Raw genomic sequence first — 21896 nt, forward strand, 5'->3', positions numbered from 1 at the left:
GTTAAAGACTGTATGATAAAGTGGGCACAAAATATTCAGGAACCAATCTCGTTGGACACCTGGGAGATAATTTGGGTCAGAAATGTTAAATTTACTCAGGCTCAAAACTTAAGAGAAAATTTTTATAAAATGTTTTATAGATGGCATCTGGATCCCAAGAAGTTGTCCAACATGTATCCTAATTTACAGTCTAAATGTTGGAGATGTGGTAGTTCAGAAGCTACCTATTTTCACATGTGGTGGACTTGTAGAAACATAAAAGCTTTTTGGATCAAAATTTGGTGGAACATTCAAAAGATTTTTAAGAGAAAGATAAAGTTTTCTCCGCAATTATTTTTATTGGGTATTGTTGTAGATTGTGATGTTAAAGAAACTAATTTGATGTTGAATATGATAACAGCAGCACGGTTACTGGTGGGACAATATTGGAAGAAGGATAGTTTGCCCACTATAGAAGAATGGGTGTTTAAAGTTTCGAATCTTGCAGAAATGTCTAAGATTTCTGCTTATTTGAAAGATCATTCACAGGAAAGATATATTTCAGTTTGGAGGAGATGGATAAATTATATTCAGAACAAATATGGGACTAAAAAGTTCCATTTAGCTTATGAGTAGATTTTAGTGGGATATTGTTATTGGTACTTTGTTTGTAGTTATGTTAAAGGGGAGTTAAAGCAAATTATGAATTTGGTTAATTGTATATTATGCATAATTTTTATGTAGAATATGATTATTGTAACTATAATCCTGTATTTAGCTCTGGGAAGTGGGGGGGGGAGTGGGTGGGTTTGGGGTGGGAGGGATTTGGGGATATATTGTAAAATTTTGTTTTTGTAAAACTCTTTAATAAAAAAAAGGAATTCAACTATGCTAATATACCAAAGCTCAAAGATCTTTAACCATGGTTTATCTAGGTTCAAACATCATGAATAATGCTGATACATATAATATTTCTATTATAATATTGTGTGTCTTTGGGAGTACAGGTATAGAATCAGTGTATGAACAGCAAGCATTTAGGCTGTATAAAACATGGATTTGTATTTAAAATTAAAAGTTATTTCCCCAGAGTGCTAGCCTCCTCTGAAAATCTTGGGTGCTTGGTGAAAAGCAAGCCAGTGTCTCAGCTAAGGCTGATTGTTTCACAAGCTTCTGCTAAGCCAAGATAGGGACTTTAAATAAGCATATGCACTCTTCCCAACTTCTGAATATAGATATGCATTTCTTTTCTTATTTTTGACCTGCTTGGCAGCAATTTACACCTGCAGCTTATCAGTGAAGTACACCCCATCATCCTTTTGAAAGATGTGTGACTCACCATCTGTATGTTATCGTCATCCACTTAGATGTGGCTCAGTCCAACTGGCAGCATTGTGTCTGAATTTCAATAGGAAGATTATTTTACTTAAAGGTAGCTGACTAATAATTACACTGCGCTACATTCACAACCTGCCTGCTGAAACAGTGCTATATGTTAGAAGAAAGAGAAGCTTGCTGGGCAATAATATTACGAAGACTCTCAAAATTCTGTCTCCTTTGCCTCTCTTCTGCCTCAATCCACAGAAAGCACTTACCCAAATTGGAGTACTATGGCCACAATCCCAATTCTTAGCCAAGAAGAATTCTGGTAGCTACAGATAGTTCTTGATCGTAATGGAACCTGCCCATTATAATTGTAAGTTGTGACAGTTATAAAATGTGTCAGTCACAGAACTGATTTTACCATCTTTTTTTCTAATGGTCTTTAAGTGAATACAGCAATCATAAAGCAGCTAACATGGTTAAGCAAACTCATGGTTCACTATTGGCAGAGTTTTGCCGAAAACTAGATGTGCCAGTTTTCGGCAACATTGTGTAAAACTTTCTCACGTGAACATGGAATGCTACAAACAGCCATAAATGTGAACACCCATGTTGCTGAACACCCAAAGTTTCATCATGTGACCGCAGAAGGGACCCAACTGTTGTAACTTCAGAACCTGGTCAAAGGTAGCCCCAAGGTAAATCCAGCTTAACTTCAAATAGTCACTAAGTGATAGACTGTAAGTCAAGGGTTACCTATATAGTCCCTAACAAATATAGAGAATGCCAAATCAGGGGAAGCAAATATACAGGCATGAAGAAAGGCAAAGAGGTTTATGGAAGACTCACATATAAAAACATCTATCTTATTTAAACATGGAACATGGAAAACTCACCATTTTCTCTGTTTTGCTGAGATTGATATCCTTCTTGTTCTTCCTCCGGGCTTTAGAGTCTTCAATGTCAATCAGCCTGATTAAAGGCATTGTTCCTCCACCCAGCAATAAGATTGTGAACAGCACAATGATGATTGTGGTAGTGCCAATCAACTGCCGCTTCTCAATTGGTTCCAGGCCCAAGTGGAGGCTCAAGGCATACGGAATTGCCCCACGTAAGCCTAATTAATGGGGAGGAACACAGGGAAGCATATAAGCATTCCTCAGCCCCTCTAGAAATAATATTCTTCAGGCTATCAAAATGATGGTTTTTTTGTTTGGTGTTTAAAGATTAAGGGACAAGCATCTTGGTTTAGGATAGCCTACAAGGAATAGCTTGCAATGAAGCATTGGGACAAAGCTATGTTATTGCTACCTTCATTAACCATTCATTTCTCCACTCTGTCTCATCACCGCTGAAATCCGAGGTTGTCTTCTGCCGCATTAGTTTTTCGTTCCTTCTATACCAAAGATCTATCTTGTCCAGAAATGGGCAGTCTTTTTGCCTTAATGGCTCTATGTGGCATTCAGCAATGGACTGGAAATACATTTATATGCAAATATACTGACACATAAATATAGAGATGATCTGCCTCCCAGGCAGCACTTTCTCCATATAAATTGAGTTTCTAACTGCCTGCCAAGATGTGTATAAGGTGTCTTTGTGCTGGGGAAAACCTCGGAGGAAATGTATTCTTACACATGCTATCAATTAAGGTACAGGAGAAGAGCAATGGTGGGCTTGAGAAAAAGACAACATGTGGCTTTAAAGACAACATGTGGCTCATGGGTGGTCCTGTGTCCATATATGACTTGGGACAAAAATTCCATCTGATACCAGCAGAAGTCACTCTCCTTAGATTTTTCCCTCCTTTATCCATATAAAATGGAAATACTTCATAATCCTGGGCTTGAAACTCTGAATTCCCAGCCAGTTTTGCAAATTTGCTAAGTCCACATATAAATTGTTTGCACAATACATCTAGATAAGACTATGTGGGAGAAAGCTGAACTACTTCCTATTTTATGCAAAATGTCCAATACAGAATTAGAAATGAGCAGTGAAAGATTTATCTCTACCGCAAACACTTTTTCTGCTGAGCAGTTGGAAACAATTCCTTTGTATGGTGGGAGATAGCAATCAATCAGTCAAAAATAGAGAAAATGAAAGTTTCTTATGCAGAAACTCAGCCCCTCCTGTTCAACATCTATATGAAGCTACTGGGCGAGGTCATTCGTGGTTTTGGGGTGGGGTATCATCAGTACGCTGATGATACCCAACTTTTTTTTTCTCCACCCCGAACCAACCCAGCGATGCCCTCGCCGTGATGTCCCGTTGCCTGGAGGCGGTCCAGGTCTGGATGGGAAGAAACAGGCTTCGTCTCAATCCTGCCAAGACTGAGTGGCTTTGCGTACCGGCATCTCGGGCTAACCAAACTATTCCACCTTTAATGATGGGGGGTGAGGTGTTACCCCCCCCCCCGTCAATAGGGCTTGCAACTTAGGCATCGTCCTGGACTCACGGCTCAATTTTGAAGATCATATACGAACCGTGACCAGGGGAGCTTTTGCCCAGGTTCGCCTGGTCCGCCAGTTGTGACCCTACCTGGACCGAGATGCCCTACGCACACTCATACGCTCGTGACCTCCCGTTTAGACTATTGCAATGCTCTCTACATGGGGCTGCCCTTGAGGACCATTCGGAGACTACAACTGGTGCAGAATGCGGCCACGCGAGTTGTGATGGGGGTCTCCCGATACTCCCATGTAACACCTCTACTCCGTGAGCTGCATTGGCTTCCGGTTGCTCTCCGGGTGAGATTCAAAGTGCTGGTGATGACCTATAAAGCCCTAAATGGCTTGGGTCCGGGATATTTGAGGGAACACCTGCTGCCAGCATCAAGTTCCCTTCGTCCAGTGCGCTCACAGAGGGAGGGTCTTCTCAGAGTGCTGCCGGTAAAAGATTGCTGGCGGATAACACCCTTTTCTGTGGGTGCGCCTGCCCTCTGGAACCAGCTGCCTGTGGAGCTCAGGCCTGCCCCTGACCTACGCTCATTCCACTGGGACCTGAAGACTTGGCTCTTTGAGCTCTCTGACCCAGGCTGAGAATTTTAACTGGGGTTTTATTTTCAGGGATAATTTAATCTTTTAATTCTCTTTTAACTTTGTATTTTATATTGATGTGATTTTAAAATGCCCTGTAAACCGCCCTGAGTCCTTCGGGAAAGGACGGTATATAAATCTAATGAAATCTAAAATCTAAAATCTAAATATAGTTTTTACATGATCTTATGAAGACTCAATTACAATTACAATGCTATATAGAACAATATCTAAGAATGGAAATTGCAAGAACTTACCACTAAACCACATGATGAACATCATTTTGGGAGTGATCTTGTGATCACGGAAGAAATTGAGCAAATAAGAGAGGGGGAAAATATTGACTGCTCTACCAAAAAGGACAAGCACCTGTCAAAAAGAAGCAAAATTGAGCTTTTAATAAGAGAAGTAACAATTGGAAAGTGGGGATTGGGATTCGTAACTTCTTTATGGGTCATATCTATATTAGTATCTAGGGCTAATATAGAAACAGAATGCTAGCTTAGGTAGCCCTTAGGTCAGATTCAACAGGGCTTTATGGGTGGAGCTTAGTTTTTTTTTTTAATTCCATTTATATTCCGCCCTTCTCCGAAGACTCAGGGCGGCTTACAAGCTTAGCAGTAGCCTTCATTCTCTCTTCATTAAAAGAGCCTTGGTGGAGCAATGGGCTAATGCCTCCTTAAGTAACACCAGCTGCCTGCAATTAGTGCAGGTTCGCATCCCACCAGGCTCAAGGTTGACTCAGCCTTCCATCCTTCCGAGGTAGGTAAAATGAGGACCCAGATTGTTGGGGGCAATTAAGCTGACTTTGTAATAATGTTGCTTGGGGTGTGTGTGAAAGCCCTAATAAGCAGGCATATACATAGAATGAAGGCTACTGCTAAGCTTGTAAGCCGCCCTGAGTCTTCGGAGAAGGGCGGGATATAAATGGAATTAAAATTAAAAAAAAAATTCTATGTATATGCCTGCTTATTAGGGCTTTCACACACACCCCAAGCGGCATTATTACAAAGTCAGCTTAATTGCCCCCAACAATCTGGGTCCTCATTTTACCTACCTGGGAAGGTAACATGCCCATTTTTTTTCTCAGATGTGTTACATCCCATATATACCTCTGCTTATCTTTATTTAATTCTCACTTGGAAGGGAAGGGGCAAGCCCTCAATTTGCTACTTTACAACTACTTTTGACTATGATGGAATGCTTAAAGGATGTTAAGGAATTATGAAGCTAAGGCTCTAGTCCACTACAAATTCATTTGACAGCAAGTGAAAAGAGAAGGTCTTAACCCTCAAACAAACATGCATGAGAGCATACTGTTTAAAGGGGGGGGAAGGAGCAAATTCATAGCGTTCAGGTTGTGTTCCGCTCAAAGAGGAAAAGGAGATTTTTTTTAAATTCTGGATACTTTATGCAGGTAGTCCTCAACTTATGACGACAATTGAGCTCAAAATTTATGTTGCTAAGTGAGATGGTTGTTAAGTGAGTTTTGCTCCATTTTACAACCTCGTTGCCACAGTTGTTAAGGGCATCACTGCAGTTGTTAAATTAGTAACACAGCTGTTAAGTGAATATGGCTTCCCCATTGACTTTGCTTGTCAGAAAGTCACATGACCACATGACCATGGGACTCTGCAACCCTCATAAATATAAGTCAGTTTCTCAGTGTCTGAATTTTGATCACATGACCATGGGTATGCTGCAGTGATCGGGTCATAAGTCATTTTTTTTTCAGTGCCATTGTAACTTTGAAAGGTCATTAAACAAACTGTTGTATGTCAAGAATCTGTATTGTGTTTTAAATGCTGTGAACTGCTCAGCATCATCGCTTTGAGATGGGTGACTGCATAAATTGAAATATATACAAGAGATAAATAGAATATGTAGGGTAAATAAACGCAACATCACTTTTACACATTACTTATGAATTTACAGAAGTTCCTAACTAGGAAGTCCTGGAAGTAAAATGCTAGACCAAATTAATCCTAGCCTGATCCTATAAGGGAGTGCTTGCACTCTTCTAGCAATTAGTCTCCTCTTACCGAGGCCTTTCTTTCTAGCTTTGGCTGCCTCAAAATGAATAATAAATAAAGTAGAAATACAAAGCTGCCTTGTAACTGAGTCAGACCTGAGTTCACTAAAAACTAGCATGTCAGGAGAAGAGGTATGCTAGTCAACATTAACCAAAAGTTAAAAAGAATTTGGTGGTATCTTTAAAGATTATCAACTGTTGTTATAAGAATGCATGCAGTTCAATGTCACAGAGTTATAAGGATAACCCTCCTGTTTAAGTTTTAGGACCGCTATGTAAATCAATTAACATCCTGAAATCTGGATAACAGTAACACTTATACAGTATATAAACCCTTTAATCTCAAAAGTGACCACTGTTCACCATCAGGGCAGTATCCAATTGCGAAAGAATGTCCTATACACCCATGGGCTTTCCAGAAGACCCTGACTTTTAAGAGTCATTTTCACAGATCCTTTAGAAAGCAATTCTCTGCAGTGTAGCCTAGTTTGTGTTATTATACATACACGTTGCATTGTTTTTAATATTGTAATCCAGCTAGATTCCAATGGGTAGGTAGCATGCAAATTGTTGTGACAAATAATACATAAATTGGAGTTCTCTGTGACACATTATATAGCCTTTCTTGCCAATCTGGGGTCAGGTGAAACAAATAAAACTGTACTATAATCTGATACCTACTATGCACCAGATGACAAAGGACACTTCAAACTTGTGAGGAAAGCTAAAAATTGACAGCCCCAGAAATGCAAAAACACACGTTTCTGAAAGAGAAAAATCAGAAATGAGTCATCATAAAGTACCACACTGATCATTCAAGTCCTTATGTTTAATTTTTTAAAACGTCAGAGTTTCAAAAGAAATGTTTGATGCAGATGCAGTCTTACATTACTAGATGACATAACAAAGGAAAAAAGAAAAATGTTCAAAATGTCCAGATACATAATCTGTTATGTCCAGATACTGTACATAACTTGTTTCTTCCGAAAGGAAAAGGAGAGACTACTAGGAGATTCTTCACTCACTGGGTTATTACTTTCAAAGGGTCTGAATATTATCCAACAGACATTTAGTTTCTTCAACAAGGTTCTATTAAAACCTAGCATTTGCTGCGTAAGATTTAGCAATGGAGCCCAGATTTTACAAAAATAAAAGACTGAAAAAGAAACACACAACATGCAGGTCTAACAGTAATTGGCTAACAGTGATGATTTGGGCCGGCAACAAAACACTGCAGTATGATTTGTCTTGCCAGCAAGATCTTTTTTTTTCAGGATCTTCTGTTTCCTCCAGCTATTTCCTCTTTTGCTCTCTTAGCAGATGTTCAACCATCTGTGCCCCTGCACTTTAAACTTGAGAAAGCACCGTTCGGATCTGATATTAATTTAGCTTTAATAGCTCATTGGAATGCCCATGTTCAAAGACAAGCAGCACACTTAATGATGGGGAAATCACAAATCTGTTCCCCACATGTTCTGGTCATGTGTCTCCTGGTAGTATCTAGTTAGCTATTGTGAAAGAAAACAGGTAAAGGATCAGTGAATATGTCTAGTCCAGGGGTAGGCAACCTCGGCTCTTTTATGACTCATGGACTTCAACTCCCAGAATTCCTGAGCCAGCCAAGCTTGCCTGGCTCAGGAATTCTGGGAGTTGAAGTCCATGACTCATAAAAGAGCCGAGGTTGCCTACCCCCGGTCTAGTCTAACAATGCAGGTTTTGCACTTGTGTTCTTTTTTTTGTGTGTGTAGCACTGCCTCTTATTCCTGCGTCCATGAAATTATAAGATTTTGTTCACATCTGGCCCTATCATTAATACTGCATTTAATATCGTCTAAATAATAAATACATTTAAAAACAAATGCCATCTTAGAAAGGACAGAGAACAGAAAACCACATTAATTTATTGCCTGTAATTCCCCCCCCCTTTTTTTTTTAAAATAGCTTCCTGGTACTGTATCCATAATCCTTTAATGGAAATGAAGGCATGTTGCCTCTCTATCATCTAAAAGTACCCTGGAGGCGAGAAAAAAAAGAAAAGAAATCCATTTTGTTATTAATCTTGTGGCAAGACTTAGCCAGAGCTTGGAGGAGAAGAGAGGAAAAGATTTACAGCACATTTTATCCCCCTTGTCAGTAAAGGTGACTTTTCTGCTTGGCAGACTCTATATTAGTAGGTCTGTTCTGAGAATTGTGGTGAAGAAATGCTCCCACAGTTAAAGAAACACCTCTGCTTTTTCTTATCCATAATTCACATTCTGAATGATTTTGAAATCACAGACACAAAAAAATCTATCAATGATGACAAATTGTAATGTCTAAGGCTGTGATGGCATGCATGCTTAGTTGGGAGTCCTATTGGATCAAATGAGGTCTACCAAATGTCTGAGTATACACAAAGTTGTAATGTAAAAATCTCCTCAGCCAAAGCGAGGACTGCAAAGTGCTGCCTACTGCTGAGATATAGGGAAGCTATACGCTGCAACCTTCAAAACTATTTTTAAAATACATTTATCTGGTCAGGAGCATTTGAGATATTTGACTAGATCAGGGATGAGGAACTCGAGAATGAGTCAGTGCTCACAGGAAAAAGACACCAGGAATTGATAGGCATCTTCCAGACAGCTACTCCCCAGTCTTGCAGATGTTGCTGACACATTTCCCAATTCTCATTGCTAAGCAAGGCAGTTGTTAAGTGAGTTGTGCTTGATTTTACCACCTTTTTTGCCACAGCTGTTAAGCGAATCACTGCAGTTGTTAAATGAATCATGGACTGTTAAGCAAACCCAGTTTCTCCCATTGATGCTGCTTGTCAGAAACCAGCTGCCAATCAATGACCCCAGCACTCCAGGACACTCTAGTCATCATAAATGCATGCCGTTTGCCAAGTGCCCAAATTTTGATCGCGTGACTGTGGGGATGTTGCAGTGGTGAAAAGACGAGTTATAAGTCAGTTTTTTTCAGTGCTGTTATAATTCTGAATGGTCACTAAATGAATGGTGGTAAAGTTAAGGAGCACCTCTAGAGATAACTCTCAACACCATTGCCCATAGCTCCTGACCAACTGGCAGGACAAAAATGGATAATCGTAACTGAAAAATATTTAATGCTTAAATTAAAATATTTTGCTTATGTAGTAACCCCTAGATTGCCACTGCAAAAAATAGTAGGATAATCAGGAAGTATTTGGAAATTTTTGCTTTGATAGTAGGAGTCCAAGCAATAGACAGTACATACCACACATGAAAGCAACAGTTCTCAGAGTCTGCTGCATTAGGATCTGTGTAACCGGAGAAAGATTATGATGGGTGTAGTGAGACATTACGATGCCGGAAAACAAGATAGCCATGATACCTGGAAGAAAAATTTCACAATTAGATATACTGATATATATATAAAGTCACATTTTTCCTTAAACTGTTACTAATTGCAAGCCAATAAAGAATCAGAATTGTTCTGCAGCATGGGAAAAGTAGTGATTCAGATTGGAAACTTAGGTCTAGCAGTTGCACAATTAAACAACAGGAGATGAGCCAGCTGCCCGGAGTAGCTCAGTCCTTTGGCTCAACTGCCAAAGAGACAAAAGCACCTAAATATGCATGTACAATATTTTCACAATGTACTTCAAAACTGGGGACAGCTTAGGACCTTTCAAGGACTTGGACTGCTTACACAGGAGTTTTATATTTGCACTGGAGGGTGCTTTCACTTAAGTCTGATGAATATCGCTACTGTATGTGAAATACCAAATCCATATTTTTCTATTGTAAATAAAGACCCAACCCTAGAAATTACAAAATAATTGCCCTCCCAATTACATAATTTGTTATTAGAAAATCAACATAGTATATATAAAGGACCCAAAATATCACCACACTTTGAAAGTTCTTTCCACTAGGCCAACAATAGACAAACAAATACTAGTTAATAGACTCAAGGAGAATAGCCAAACTAAGACTTAACAATAGATTGCAGATATTGGTTTCATTATAAGTAATATTCTCACTCTTTCAATATGGAGAATGTGGTAATGTTTGCAGGAAAATAATGCTATGATTGAAAAGGTATCTTTGCGACCAACCCTCCTCCCAAATCTACTGAATTTCAACTCCTGAAGAAGAGTATATTCTCCTGTTCCAAATTATATCCACACTCCCCTATGACTGAAGGCTACAACTACATACTATTACTCTAACATACTAAATAATTGGATCTTTCTGCTACAGTAGAGCTTAATAGTTCATGAAGCCTTTTGAATTTTCAGTATTTCTGCATAAATATGCAGATCTGGTGGTGCAGTGGTTGGAATGTAGTATTGCAGGCTAATTCTGCCCGCAGTCTGGAGTTTGATCCTGATGGGCTCAGGTTGACTCAGACTTCCATCTTTCTGAGTTCGGTAAAATGAGGACCCAGATTGTTGGGTACAATATGCTGACATTGTAAACCACCCAGAGTGCGTTGTAAAGCACTATCGGGTGGTATATCTAAGTGATATTGCTATTGCTATAAATATGACCTGAAAGATGATCTATACTCCACACAAGTCCTAAAACTAGATAGGAAACCCAATTAAATAAATAATTCAAAACCTTATACTTACTGATATATTGATGAAAAATGATCCAAAGCTACATATGGCTTAGCATGACATACATAAACAGTTGCTATTACTTCAGTTCACATGCATTTCCTATACATTCTGTTTAGGGCTGGAAGAAAGTCTCCAAGCTACTCCAATGCTGCAGAGACCGAATGGAGCTTCCATGGAACCAATATCATATGGATCGTATTACCAGATCCCAGCTGGATGTCATTTGACACTACTGTCTATTTCCAGGGTACAAAAACAAGTTTCACACATAGAAAATGGAGAAGTCATATTTGATATTATACCAAAAGAGAGAGATGGCCAAGCCTCTGTAAAATGAGAATATAACAGTGATCTGATAGCAGCTGACAGATTCAGTGAACCTCAAATTCACCATAATCCTTTTAGTTGCTGCATTATGTAATTCATTTTATCCAATTTAAATCTAATATTCCACTGAATGATTATGAACCTATAAGTGAAGGTGCTCCAGAATTCTAATTATTAGTTGCACCACAGTTTCCAAGATTTTATTTGGAATAAAACAGCTATAAAAAAACAATGTCTCTCAAGGGGTTACTTTAGGACTAGAGAACAACTGTAAAATCCACTCTGAGTTGCATATGCAAAGTTGCAAATGCTGTGGCTATCAAAACAGATGTTTTCTGGTAAAATCAGTATGGATACAAATATGCTTAGACTTTACAGTTGTTATCAGGTGCCCATGGTGCTTCTTAACAAATGATACAACAACAACTAGAAAAGCAGGGGACAAGCAGTTACTTGCAACAACCACATACATTTCACTCTGTGAGATGCTCGAGACTAATGAGAGGAGGAATGTATTTAGGGAGAGGCATATTTGGGACCAAGTTCTCCCAGCACCTGCAGATACATTAAGAATACTTCAAATCATAAACATTTGCTCTCTACAACAGGGCCCCCTAACCTTTTGGGCACCAGGGACCGGTTCTGTGGAGATAGGTTTTTCCGCAGATCAGAGGGAGCCTGGTTTTGTGTGCTGCCTGCATCCCGTGGATGGGGCTTCACTTTTGTTTGCATGGCCCGGTTGCTGGCATGCCCCGGACCGGTGCCAGTCCAAGGATCAGGGGTTGGGGATCCCTTTTCTACAAGATATCAGTAAATCTCTTTTGACTGAGGTCAAATCACAACATCCCTAAACCTTTGTAGAAATGTTCTATTATCCCAAACTCTAAAACAATGTACAATTTATGTTACTAAAATAACCACACTAGATATTTAATTTAGCAAAAGAGGTTGTTTCTGATTGTGAAAAAACTTTGGTCCTTTAAAATTGTCATAATCTTCTACCTTCTCTCCTCTTCCAGGCCAAGTAATTTGATATACTTTCTAGATCAGACATGTCAAACACAAGGCCCGGGGGCCAGATCCGGCCCGCGAAGTGGTTTCATGCAGCCCGCGAAGCCATCCTGGAAACAGTGAGGGAACCGCCTCCACTGCCTTGGCCCTGGCCCAGAGACCCTCCTTCTGCCAGAGACCCTCAGATCTGTCCCACTCCTGCCCAGGCCCCCATAGGCACCCTTGATGCGAACGATGTAGAGCTGGCCACGCCCACCCAGTAGGCCACATGCACTCTAGCCATGCCCACCCAGTAGGCCACGCCCACCCTGGCCATACCCAACCGGCCCCAAGGGCAACCGCAATGCTGATGCGGCCCTCAATGAAATTGAGTTTGACACCCCTGTTCTAGATCATTGTTCTTCTTTTCTAGTTCAAGCAATTTTATATGCCACTCGTGTATACAATTAAATTAACTACATATCTTTCTATCTGCATACATTAATGAAGTAAACATTCCAACTACAAAAATACAAAATACAAAAATCCCAGCCACATACAGTGCAGTGCAAAAGGTATATGTCCCTGGATTCTCACTAATCTATAGGCTTCTTCTTCCTTTAATTTATGACTGAACAGTATCTTTAAATCCAATCTGAGTACAATTTTACTTTAGCTTAGTTTCCAGGTTTTTATGTCACTTCAGTTGCAAACTAACTCTGAGCAGCTTACATGCCTGAGTTCAATAGTAAGATTAAAAAGAACTTTTCTCAGCAGGAAGGACAAATTCAGCACATCAGATCCCAAGGCTAACTGAAAAAGGCAAGTCTTAACTGTTTTATGGAAAACGCCAAGGTCAGTGTCAATTTAATCTCTAGGGCAGGGGTAGGCAACCTTGGCTCTTTTATGACTAAAAGAGCTAAGGTTGCCTACCCCTGCTCTAGGGGAATGCTATTCCAAGCTGGCAGGAATAGCCAACACTCCAGAAGATAGGCTTAAAATACAGGAGGATCTGGACAGACTCAAATACTGGGCACTATCTAACAAAATGAAACTCAATGGTGAAAAAAGTAAGGTTCTATGTTTAGGCAAGAAAAACCAAATGCACAGGTACAGTATAGGTCAGGGGTCGGCAACCTGAAAAAGGAAAAGAGCCACTGGGAACCGGTTCCATCACACACACAAAAATACTATAGGTGGTACCTTGCTCAATAGTAGTAACTGAGAGGGATCTCGGAGTCCTAGTGGAAAATCACTTAAATATAATTTAGCCGTGTGCTGCAGCTGCCAAAAAAGCCAATACAGTGCTAGGTTGCATTATCAGAGGGATAGAATCAAGATCACGTGAAGTGTTAATAACACTTTATAATGCCTTGGTAAGGCTACACTTGGAACATTGGATCCAGTTTTGGTCGCCACAGTGTAAAAAAGAATACTCTAGAAATAATACAGAGAAGAGCAACAAAGATGATTAGGGGGACTGGAGGCTAAAACATATAAGGAATGGTTGCTGGAATTGAGTATGTCTAGTTTAATGAAAAGGACGAGGGGTGACATGATAGCAGTGTTCCAATATCTCAGGGGTTACCACAAAGAAGAGGGAGTCAAACTAAGGAGAAATTTCCTAACAGTTAGAACAATTAATCAGTGGAACAACCTGCCTCTAGAAGTTGTGAATGCTCCAACACTGGAAGTTTTTAAGAAGAAATTGGACAACCATGTCTGAAATGGTAGGTTTCTTGCCTAAGCAGGAGGTTGGACTAGAAGACCTCCAAGGTCCTTTCCAACATCATCATCATCATCATCATCATCATCATCATTGTTATTATTATTATTATTATTATTATTATTATTATTATTATTATTATTATTATTATTATATTATCATTATCATTATCATCATCATTATATTTATTGATCATTGCACAGTCAGCCGGATGTTCAGACTATATTTGGCATCTTTGGTATGAATAAAGTCTTGCAGGATTATGTCTTTGGTCCAATGCTGGTTAACATCTTTATAAATGATGTAGGATACAGAACTTTCTCAAATTTTTAGATGATACCAAGCTAGGATAATTAGTTAACATCTTAGAGGTCAAAATAACCTCTGTGAAAATAAAAATTGGACCATAATCAATGGAAAGATGCTTATCTATGAGAAAAGCAAAATCCTCCATATGCATATAAAAAGTCAAATATCTATTGACTTGATGACAATGTATGTCAGAACGATCTAGAAATACTTTTGGACCATCAACTGAACATAGCACCTAAAAAGGCTAATATAATCTTTGATTATATTAACATAAACATCACAAGGAATGTCCGAATGTTGTTAAGCTGTTCTTGATAAGTTATTAAGCAGTAGAACAACTTGCCTAGAATAGTAATAAATCCTTTTTGCTGGATGTTTTTTCATACATTGTGTACGCAATTATTAGACAAATGAGTATTTTGACCATATCATCATTTTCATGCATATGTTCCATCTCCAAGCTGTATAAACTTGAGTGCTTAGTGGATATAAGCATATCAGGTGATGTGTATTTATGTAATGTGGTAGTATGTGGCTTAAGAAGATCAACACCCTATAACAGACATGTCAAACTCGTTACATCACATGACATCGTGCTATGTATCAGAACTTTTTCCCCATTGCCGGCAATGGAGTGGGCGCAGTTTCCTCATGATGCGTCTGGCCCGTGGGCCAGCAGTTTGACACCCCTGCCCTATATCAAAGTGTGCCTAATTATTAGGCAGCTTCTTTTCCTAAGGCAAAATGGGCTAAAAGAGAGATTTAACTGACTCTGAAAAGACAAAAATTGTAAAAAGTGTTTCAGAGGGATGCAGCACTCTTGAACTTGCTAAGATATTGGGGCATGATCACAGTAACATCAAATATTTTGTTGCAAAGTCAACAGGGTTGCAAGAAACATGCTGAGAAAAAAAGACACACATTAACTGCCAAAGATTTGAGAAGAATCAAACATGAAGCTACCAGGAACTCATTATCCTCCAGTGCTGTCATATTCCAAAAATGCAACCTACCAGGAGTGCCCAGAAGTACAAGGTGTTCAGTGCTCAGAGACATGGCCAAGGTAAGGAAGGCTGAAAGCCGACAACCACTGAACAAGACACATACATTGAAACAGCAAGACTGGGCCAAGAAATATCTGAACACAGATTTTTCTACGGTTTTATGGACTGATGAGATGAAAGTGATTCTTGATGGACCAGATGGATGGGCCCATGGCTGGATCAGTAATGGGCACAGAGCTCCACTATGACTCAGACTCCAGCAAGGTGGAGGTGGGGTACTGGTAGAGGCTGGTATTATTAAATATGAGGTAGTTGGACCTTTTCAGATTGAAGATGAATTCAACATCAACTCCCAAACCTACTGCCAGTTTTTAGAAGACATTTTCTTCAAGCAGTGATACAGGAAAAAATCTGCATCTTTCAAGAAGACAGAGATTTTTATGCTCCATAGCATGCATTGAAGTACTCTACTGCATGGCTAGCCAGTAAAGGCCTTAAAGATGAAAGAATAATGACATGACCCCCTTCCTCACCTGACCTAAACCTTATTGAGAACTTGTAGGCTCTTCTTAAATGGGAGATTTACGATGAAGGAAAACAGTACATCTCTCTGAACAGTGTCTGGGAGACTGTGGTTGCTGCTGCATAAACGTTGATCGTCAACAGATCAAGAAACTGACAGAATCCATGAATGGAAGGCTTATGACTGTTATTGAAAAGAAAGGTGGCTATAATGGTCACTGATATTTTTTTGTGAAATATCAGAAATGTTTACTTGTACACTTTGAGTTGTTTATTATTCGCTTTAACAAATGCAATTAAACGAGATGGGCAAATATTCATTTTTCATTTAGTTGCATAATAATTATGCACACTAACAGTTGCCCAATAATTGTGCACGCACAGATATTCTCCTAAGAAAGCCAAAATCTCACTTTTACTTTTTAAAATATTCAGGTGTGAGGTTTATTAATATTTTGGATTGATCGAGAGCACTTTAGTTGTTCAACAAGAAATTAATCCTCCAAAATACAACTTGCCTGATAATTGTGAACACAGTAGTTAGATAGCCATCCATTGGAATGATTTAATGTATTTCTATTCTGAGCATCGGATAGAACCAAATGACTTAAAGTATATTTTCCATGGTTCTAAGAAAAACCATAATTACTTTTAAGCTGAAACCAAGCAAATCTCATTATGATTTAGCATAGCCTATGAACTTCACAATAATAGACAGGGAACATTACACACTGGTTTGAAATAGTGATTCCCCAAATTCCAAATTGGTAAAATCTCTTTTTGGATGTACAGTAAGGAGTTAATCTAAATGTGAGAAACATAACAATTGGAAGGATAAATTATCCACTTCTCTCTCCTTATAGCCTTCATGGAAGATTGCAGGAAGGAAATATACTAGAAAGTTTGAACACTCTGAGAGCTTTAGAGAAGTGAAAGCTGTTTTAACACTGTCAATAACTTCAGGGGATTTGTTTTGCAACTTACCTGAGAGAGAAATTCCTTCTGCAAGTCCATAAGGAAGATATGCAAAGATAATCATCATGCCAAACTCCAGGGAAGGAGTTTTTCGTAAATCAATATGTTTCAGTACGTTAATTAAAAGTAGTTAAGTAAAATAAGAAGAAAGATGAAACAGGAAAGTCAGATTAGGAATTTCTTATTTGTCATTAGAGCTCCATTAGAAAGATTAGCATCTCATATTGAATCATACAGTGCAATTATTTTTCTTCATACTGTTTAGCTGATGGAATTTTTCAAATGGAATAATGGAAGCTACCAGGTGATGGTGCTCTGTGCAATAAGGAATTATTTTTAGAGGATTTTTAAAGCTTCTAACACAGTGCATAGAAAAATGCTTTTATTACAAAAGGGCCTTTAAGTTTATAATATTCTTAGCTTTATACCTAATCATTATATTTAAAAATTCACTTGGAAATAATGTTGTAATTGTTAAGCTGCTTAAATTTTACAGATTTCAACAAGATTTATTTAAATATCCTTACATACAACTGTAACTCTCATTTGACATGCTGAAAAACAATTATCAGTGATCATCTTCTAACAGATTAAGGTTCTAAGGGCAGATGGGTAAATATGTCTGGAGTACATATTTTATAAGATAGAAAACAATTCCACAGTGAAGTTTCTTTGTATTCTATATATGTGGTTTTAACTTATTTGAAAGTATTATCTAAACACTTTAATGGAATGAAAGCCAACTTACTTTCGCTGTGCTTAACATAGATGTTTGTCTGCAAAGAAGCCACTTAATAATTTTAGTGGCCAAAATAGCTGCAAAAGGAATAAAGATACAGACAATGGGCACATTTATGCATGTTGGCTTGGATCATCAATCTGACTTTTCAATTATGATCCATTATTATACTTCGTATTCAAGGCTAAGAATGGACACAACAAACACACTGCCTCAAGTAAACTAGATATTCTTTTAAAGATTCCCCTTTAAATTTTTCAGATCTATTGACTGAAAAAGTACCTCTGAAATTCACTTTAACAGACATTTTGCCTAATGTGATATTTCAGTCTATCCAAAGATCTGCTTTCAAGAATAATTACAGGTTCATAAAGTTGGATAATCACCATCTAGGAATCACTTTGTCCAATCCTGTTTTTAAAAAAGTTAACCCTGCCTTGATGTTGTTCTAAATCTACTTTGAAACTCTGAATATTGGATGCTCTAATTTTCCAAGCTGCTCTATAAACTAATTAATATTCAGTATAATAGTCACTAACCCAAACTTGTTGGGCTCGTACTCCCTATAGCTCCAGGCAGTAGGACCCATCATCCCTGAAGCTAAATCTAATATTTCAAAAGTCACAGGCACTTCATCCTAAAACATCAGAAAGAATTGTTTCAACCAACACTTATAAGAAACAATTTTAAACACTTTACATCCCTTTTATAAACACATTTGAAATATTCTAGATTATGCAACAGTATGCCTGCCTAAATCAAGGATGTGATACCTTCAATTTTTCTTTTTAACAATATGACTCAAGCATTCCAATTAGCGTGTGCAATGATCTGGCATTTTGTAACTGTGTGATGTAAAACATTAATTTAAACCTCTAAAGACAACAGGTTGTCTGATCATGATCCAAAATCTTGATAATGAGTGACTGTAATTTCTCACACAAACTTCTAGTTACCAATTTGAGATAACACACAAAACCTTTTGTGTTTTAACAAAAAGTTAAAGTTCTAATCTGAGATAAAACACAAAACATGAGATGCTAGAACAAGCTATGATCCCAAAACAAACAAAAATGCTGACAAGATTACATCCTTAACAAAAGTTAGAAAAAGGAAAACAAAACTTCAAACCAAAATGCTCAAGCTGAACCCTAGAAGCAAAGAGGTACCTGAACCTGAATGGGTTGTCAAAATGTCCAGTTGCTCACTATCCACTACAACACACAAGATCCCACCAAAGGGCCTCAGCTTTAACATAAATGATGCTTATTGGTTAGAATCTGCAGCCTTAGAAGCACCATTTAAAACTACTGGCCTTGCCACAGAGACCTGACAAAACATAAGGCAGACAATCAGACCACCATCAAAAAAGAATCAGAACCAACTCAAAGTAGAGGACACAGTAGCCCACAAAAAACCTAAAGAAAGACCAAACCCTCATCCTCTGAGCAATAAAAGTTATCATGATCAGATCCCAATACAGCCAGGCTGTTCTCCAGAGCACCTGAGAGCAGGACGAGAAGCAATGGATGGAAACTAGTCAAGGAGAGAAGCAACCTAGAACTAAGGAGAAATTTCCTGACAGTTAGAACAATTAATCAGTGGAACAACCTGCCTCCAGAAGTGGTGAATGCTCCAACACTGGAAGTTTTTAAGAACAGACTGGCCAGCCATTTGTCTGAAATGGTATATGGTTTCCTGCCTTAGCAGGGGGTTGGACAAGATAACCTCCAAGGTCCCTTCCATCTTCTTCTTCTTCTTCTTCTTCTTCTTCTTCTTCTTATTATTATTATTATTATTATTATTATTATTATTATTATTATTATTATTATTATTATTATTATTATTATTATTTATTATATAAAAAGCCAAAGAATTGCTGGAAAGTCAGAAGCTTACATACCAATAAAACCAACCCAGTACAGGCAGCAGACAACTTAATCATGAGAACTCTAAACAATCCAACCAAGAAAGATCAATCAGAAAAACAGTGGATGAAAAGCTCTCGTATTCCTACACTTCTATGGACACCCCAAAATACACAAGCCTGAATCCAATTGTATCATTTGCCAGGGATTCCAAAATACAATATAGCTAAAAAGCTTACAAAAAAGCTTGCACAGTTCACAGAGGAGAACAAATATTCTATCAACACCTCACTACAGTGCCTACAGAAAATCAAAGACCTAAAATAAAAGAAGCTGAAATTATGATTTCATTCAATGTCACAACACTTTTTACATCAGTGGGACCCCAGAAGAAGTGAAAGAATCCATGGCAGCAGTACTACACAACACATCCGGTCTAAGAAAATATGCTAATATCAAAATACCCAAAATCATGGCCTTAATCAACCTCTGCCTCACCACCTATTTTCAATTAATGGGGGAGGAGCCAAGATGGTGGACAGGCAGCAAAGGCTGTAAAGAGCTCCTCCAAAAGTAAAAGCTTTATTTTATTTTACTTTATTTTTATTTTAACTTTTTAACCTCTTTTAATATTGTATTTTTAACCTACCCCTTTTTAATCTATTTTAACCTTTTTAAACCTTTTAAACCCATTTTTAACGCATTCTAACCTTTTTAAACCTAGTTTTAAACCTTTTTAAACCTGTTTTAACAAACGTGAATGGGGAAAAGGAGGAAGAGACAGCACTCTGCAGCAGAAAGTATATCCAAGCCATTGAAGCAGCAGAAAATGGAAGATTATATTGCAAACAGACAGTCTGTTCCAGTAAGTAACTCATTCGCAGGCACCTTATCAGATAAATTTAATTTATGTGACTCATTGGAATGGGACTTACAAACGGAACTGGAGAGCAAACAGCGTGTAGAGCTGTTCTCCTCCCTCTCGGAGAATGGCTCCCCTCCTTGGAACCCAGCAACAGCCTTTTTTGCACAGGAGGGAGGTGTGACAAATTTAAAGGGGGGAAATGTGACAGACTTCCTCTCTAGACAATGTTTGCTTACAGCTCAAACTGTAAACTCAATATATGATGTTTTGTCAATTGTCATAAATAAGGTCAACTGCCTGAAAGAATCTTTTGCAAAGTTTGTTAGGAGCCACCCAAACACTGTAGAAGGACTTGGGAAGACAACCATGGATAGACATGGGATGGCTAATTCAGAAAATGAAAGTAGAGAAGGACCTTGTCTTCATTCCAAAAATTTGAACACCCATAGAGAAAACACTCAATCAGGCAAAGGCCTAAGAGATGACCAATATAACTCCAGTCTGCACACTAACCAGGTTACTTTGCAAATTTATGACAAGAGAGTAAATACAGGGCGTTGGAGTAATAGAGAAGCTGTTAGGCTGTCCCTGAGCCAGCTGCTTCGTTGTGAATTCACTCTGATAGATCTACGCTTAATGGATCCCCAGAGGTTCCAGGCAGCGCTGGGGTCCCCACCTGCCTCCCTTGCTCACAGCTCGGCAGACGCCTTAGTGGAAGCCTGGGAAAGGGCAGCCACTGAGGCTCTTGACCGAGTTGTACCCCTGCGGCCCCTGACCCGGTGCAGATCCCGTCGAGCCCCATGGTTCTCCGTGGAGCTCCGGGAGATGAAGCGTCGGAGACAGGGCCTAGAGAGCGGTTGGAGGTCCAGCCGATCCGAATCCGATCGATTGCGACTAAGAACCTATACTAGGTCTTATCTCGCTGCGATAAGGGAGGCGAGGTCTAACCACTTCGCCACCCTTATCGCGTCCGCAGATAATCGCCCGGCCGCCCTGTTTAGGGTGACTCGCTCCCTCCTGAATCAGGAGGTGAGGGAGGATCCCTTGCAGGGTCGTGCCGAGGAGTTTAACCAGCATCTGTCGGACAAAATCGCTCGGATTTGGACCGGTCTGGACTCTGACTGGGCAGAGTCTGTCGAGCAGGACACGGGTGGTCTTGTCGATATCATCTGGGAGGAGTTTGATTCTGTGACTCCGGAGGAAGTCGACAGAATCATGGGGAGGCTGAGCACCACCACATGTTTATTGGACCCGTGCCCTACCTAGCTGGTCTATGCAGCCCGAGAGAGGACACGCAGCTGGTTCCAGGCAGTTATATCGGCTTCTTTGAGTGAGGGCAGCTTCCCCGCTGTCTTGAAAGAGGCGGTGGTGAGGCCTCTCCTCAAGAAGCCTGTCTTGGACCCAGCTGTATTGAACAACTTTCGTCCTGTCTCCAACCTTTGCTTTCTTGCGAAGGTTGTTGAGAGTGTGGTGGCACATCAGCTCCCTCTGGTCCTGGATGAAGCGGATTATCTAGACCCGTACCAATCGGGTTTCAGGCCCGGGTACAGCACGGAGACGGCATTGGTCGCGCTGGTGAATGATCTCTGGAGGGCTCGGGACAGGGGG

The 21896-nt window shown here is 39.3% G+C and overlaps 1 protein-coding gene across 3 annotated transcripts in view; it reads right to left on the reverse strand.

The window, feature by feature from the left end:
* SLC9A8 (solute carrier family 9 member A8) overlaps positions 1-21896 on the reverse strand; it is a 70445-nt gene that overhangs the window by 7297 nt on the left and 41252 nt on the right. For 2 of the 3 annotated variants that reach the window (XM_083358016.1, XM_083358018.1), the window contains 5 exons: positions 16826-16931; positions 9607-9723; positions 7054-7136; positions 4598-4709; positions 2199-2419 (listed from right to left, as the gene is read on the reverse strand). In XM_083358016.1, the coding sequence (XP_083214142.1) occupies positions 2199-2419; positions 4598-4709; positions 7054-7136; positions 9607-9723; positions 16826-16931 (639 nt within the window). Of the gene's footprint in view, positions 1-1318; positions 1378-2198; positions 2420-4597; positions 4710-7053; positions 7137-9606; positions 9724-16825; positions 16932-21896 lie in introns of all 3 variants that reach the window. The other variant, XM_083358017.1, reaches the window with a different exon arrangement.

This window comes from Vipera ursinii (assembly GCF_947247035.1).
Source record: "Vipera ursinii genome assembly, chromosome: 3".
Taxonomy (NCBI): domain Eukaryota; kingdom Metazoa; phylum Chordata; class Lepidosauria; order Squamata; family Viperidae; genus Vipera; species Vipera ursinii.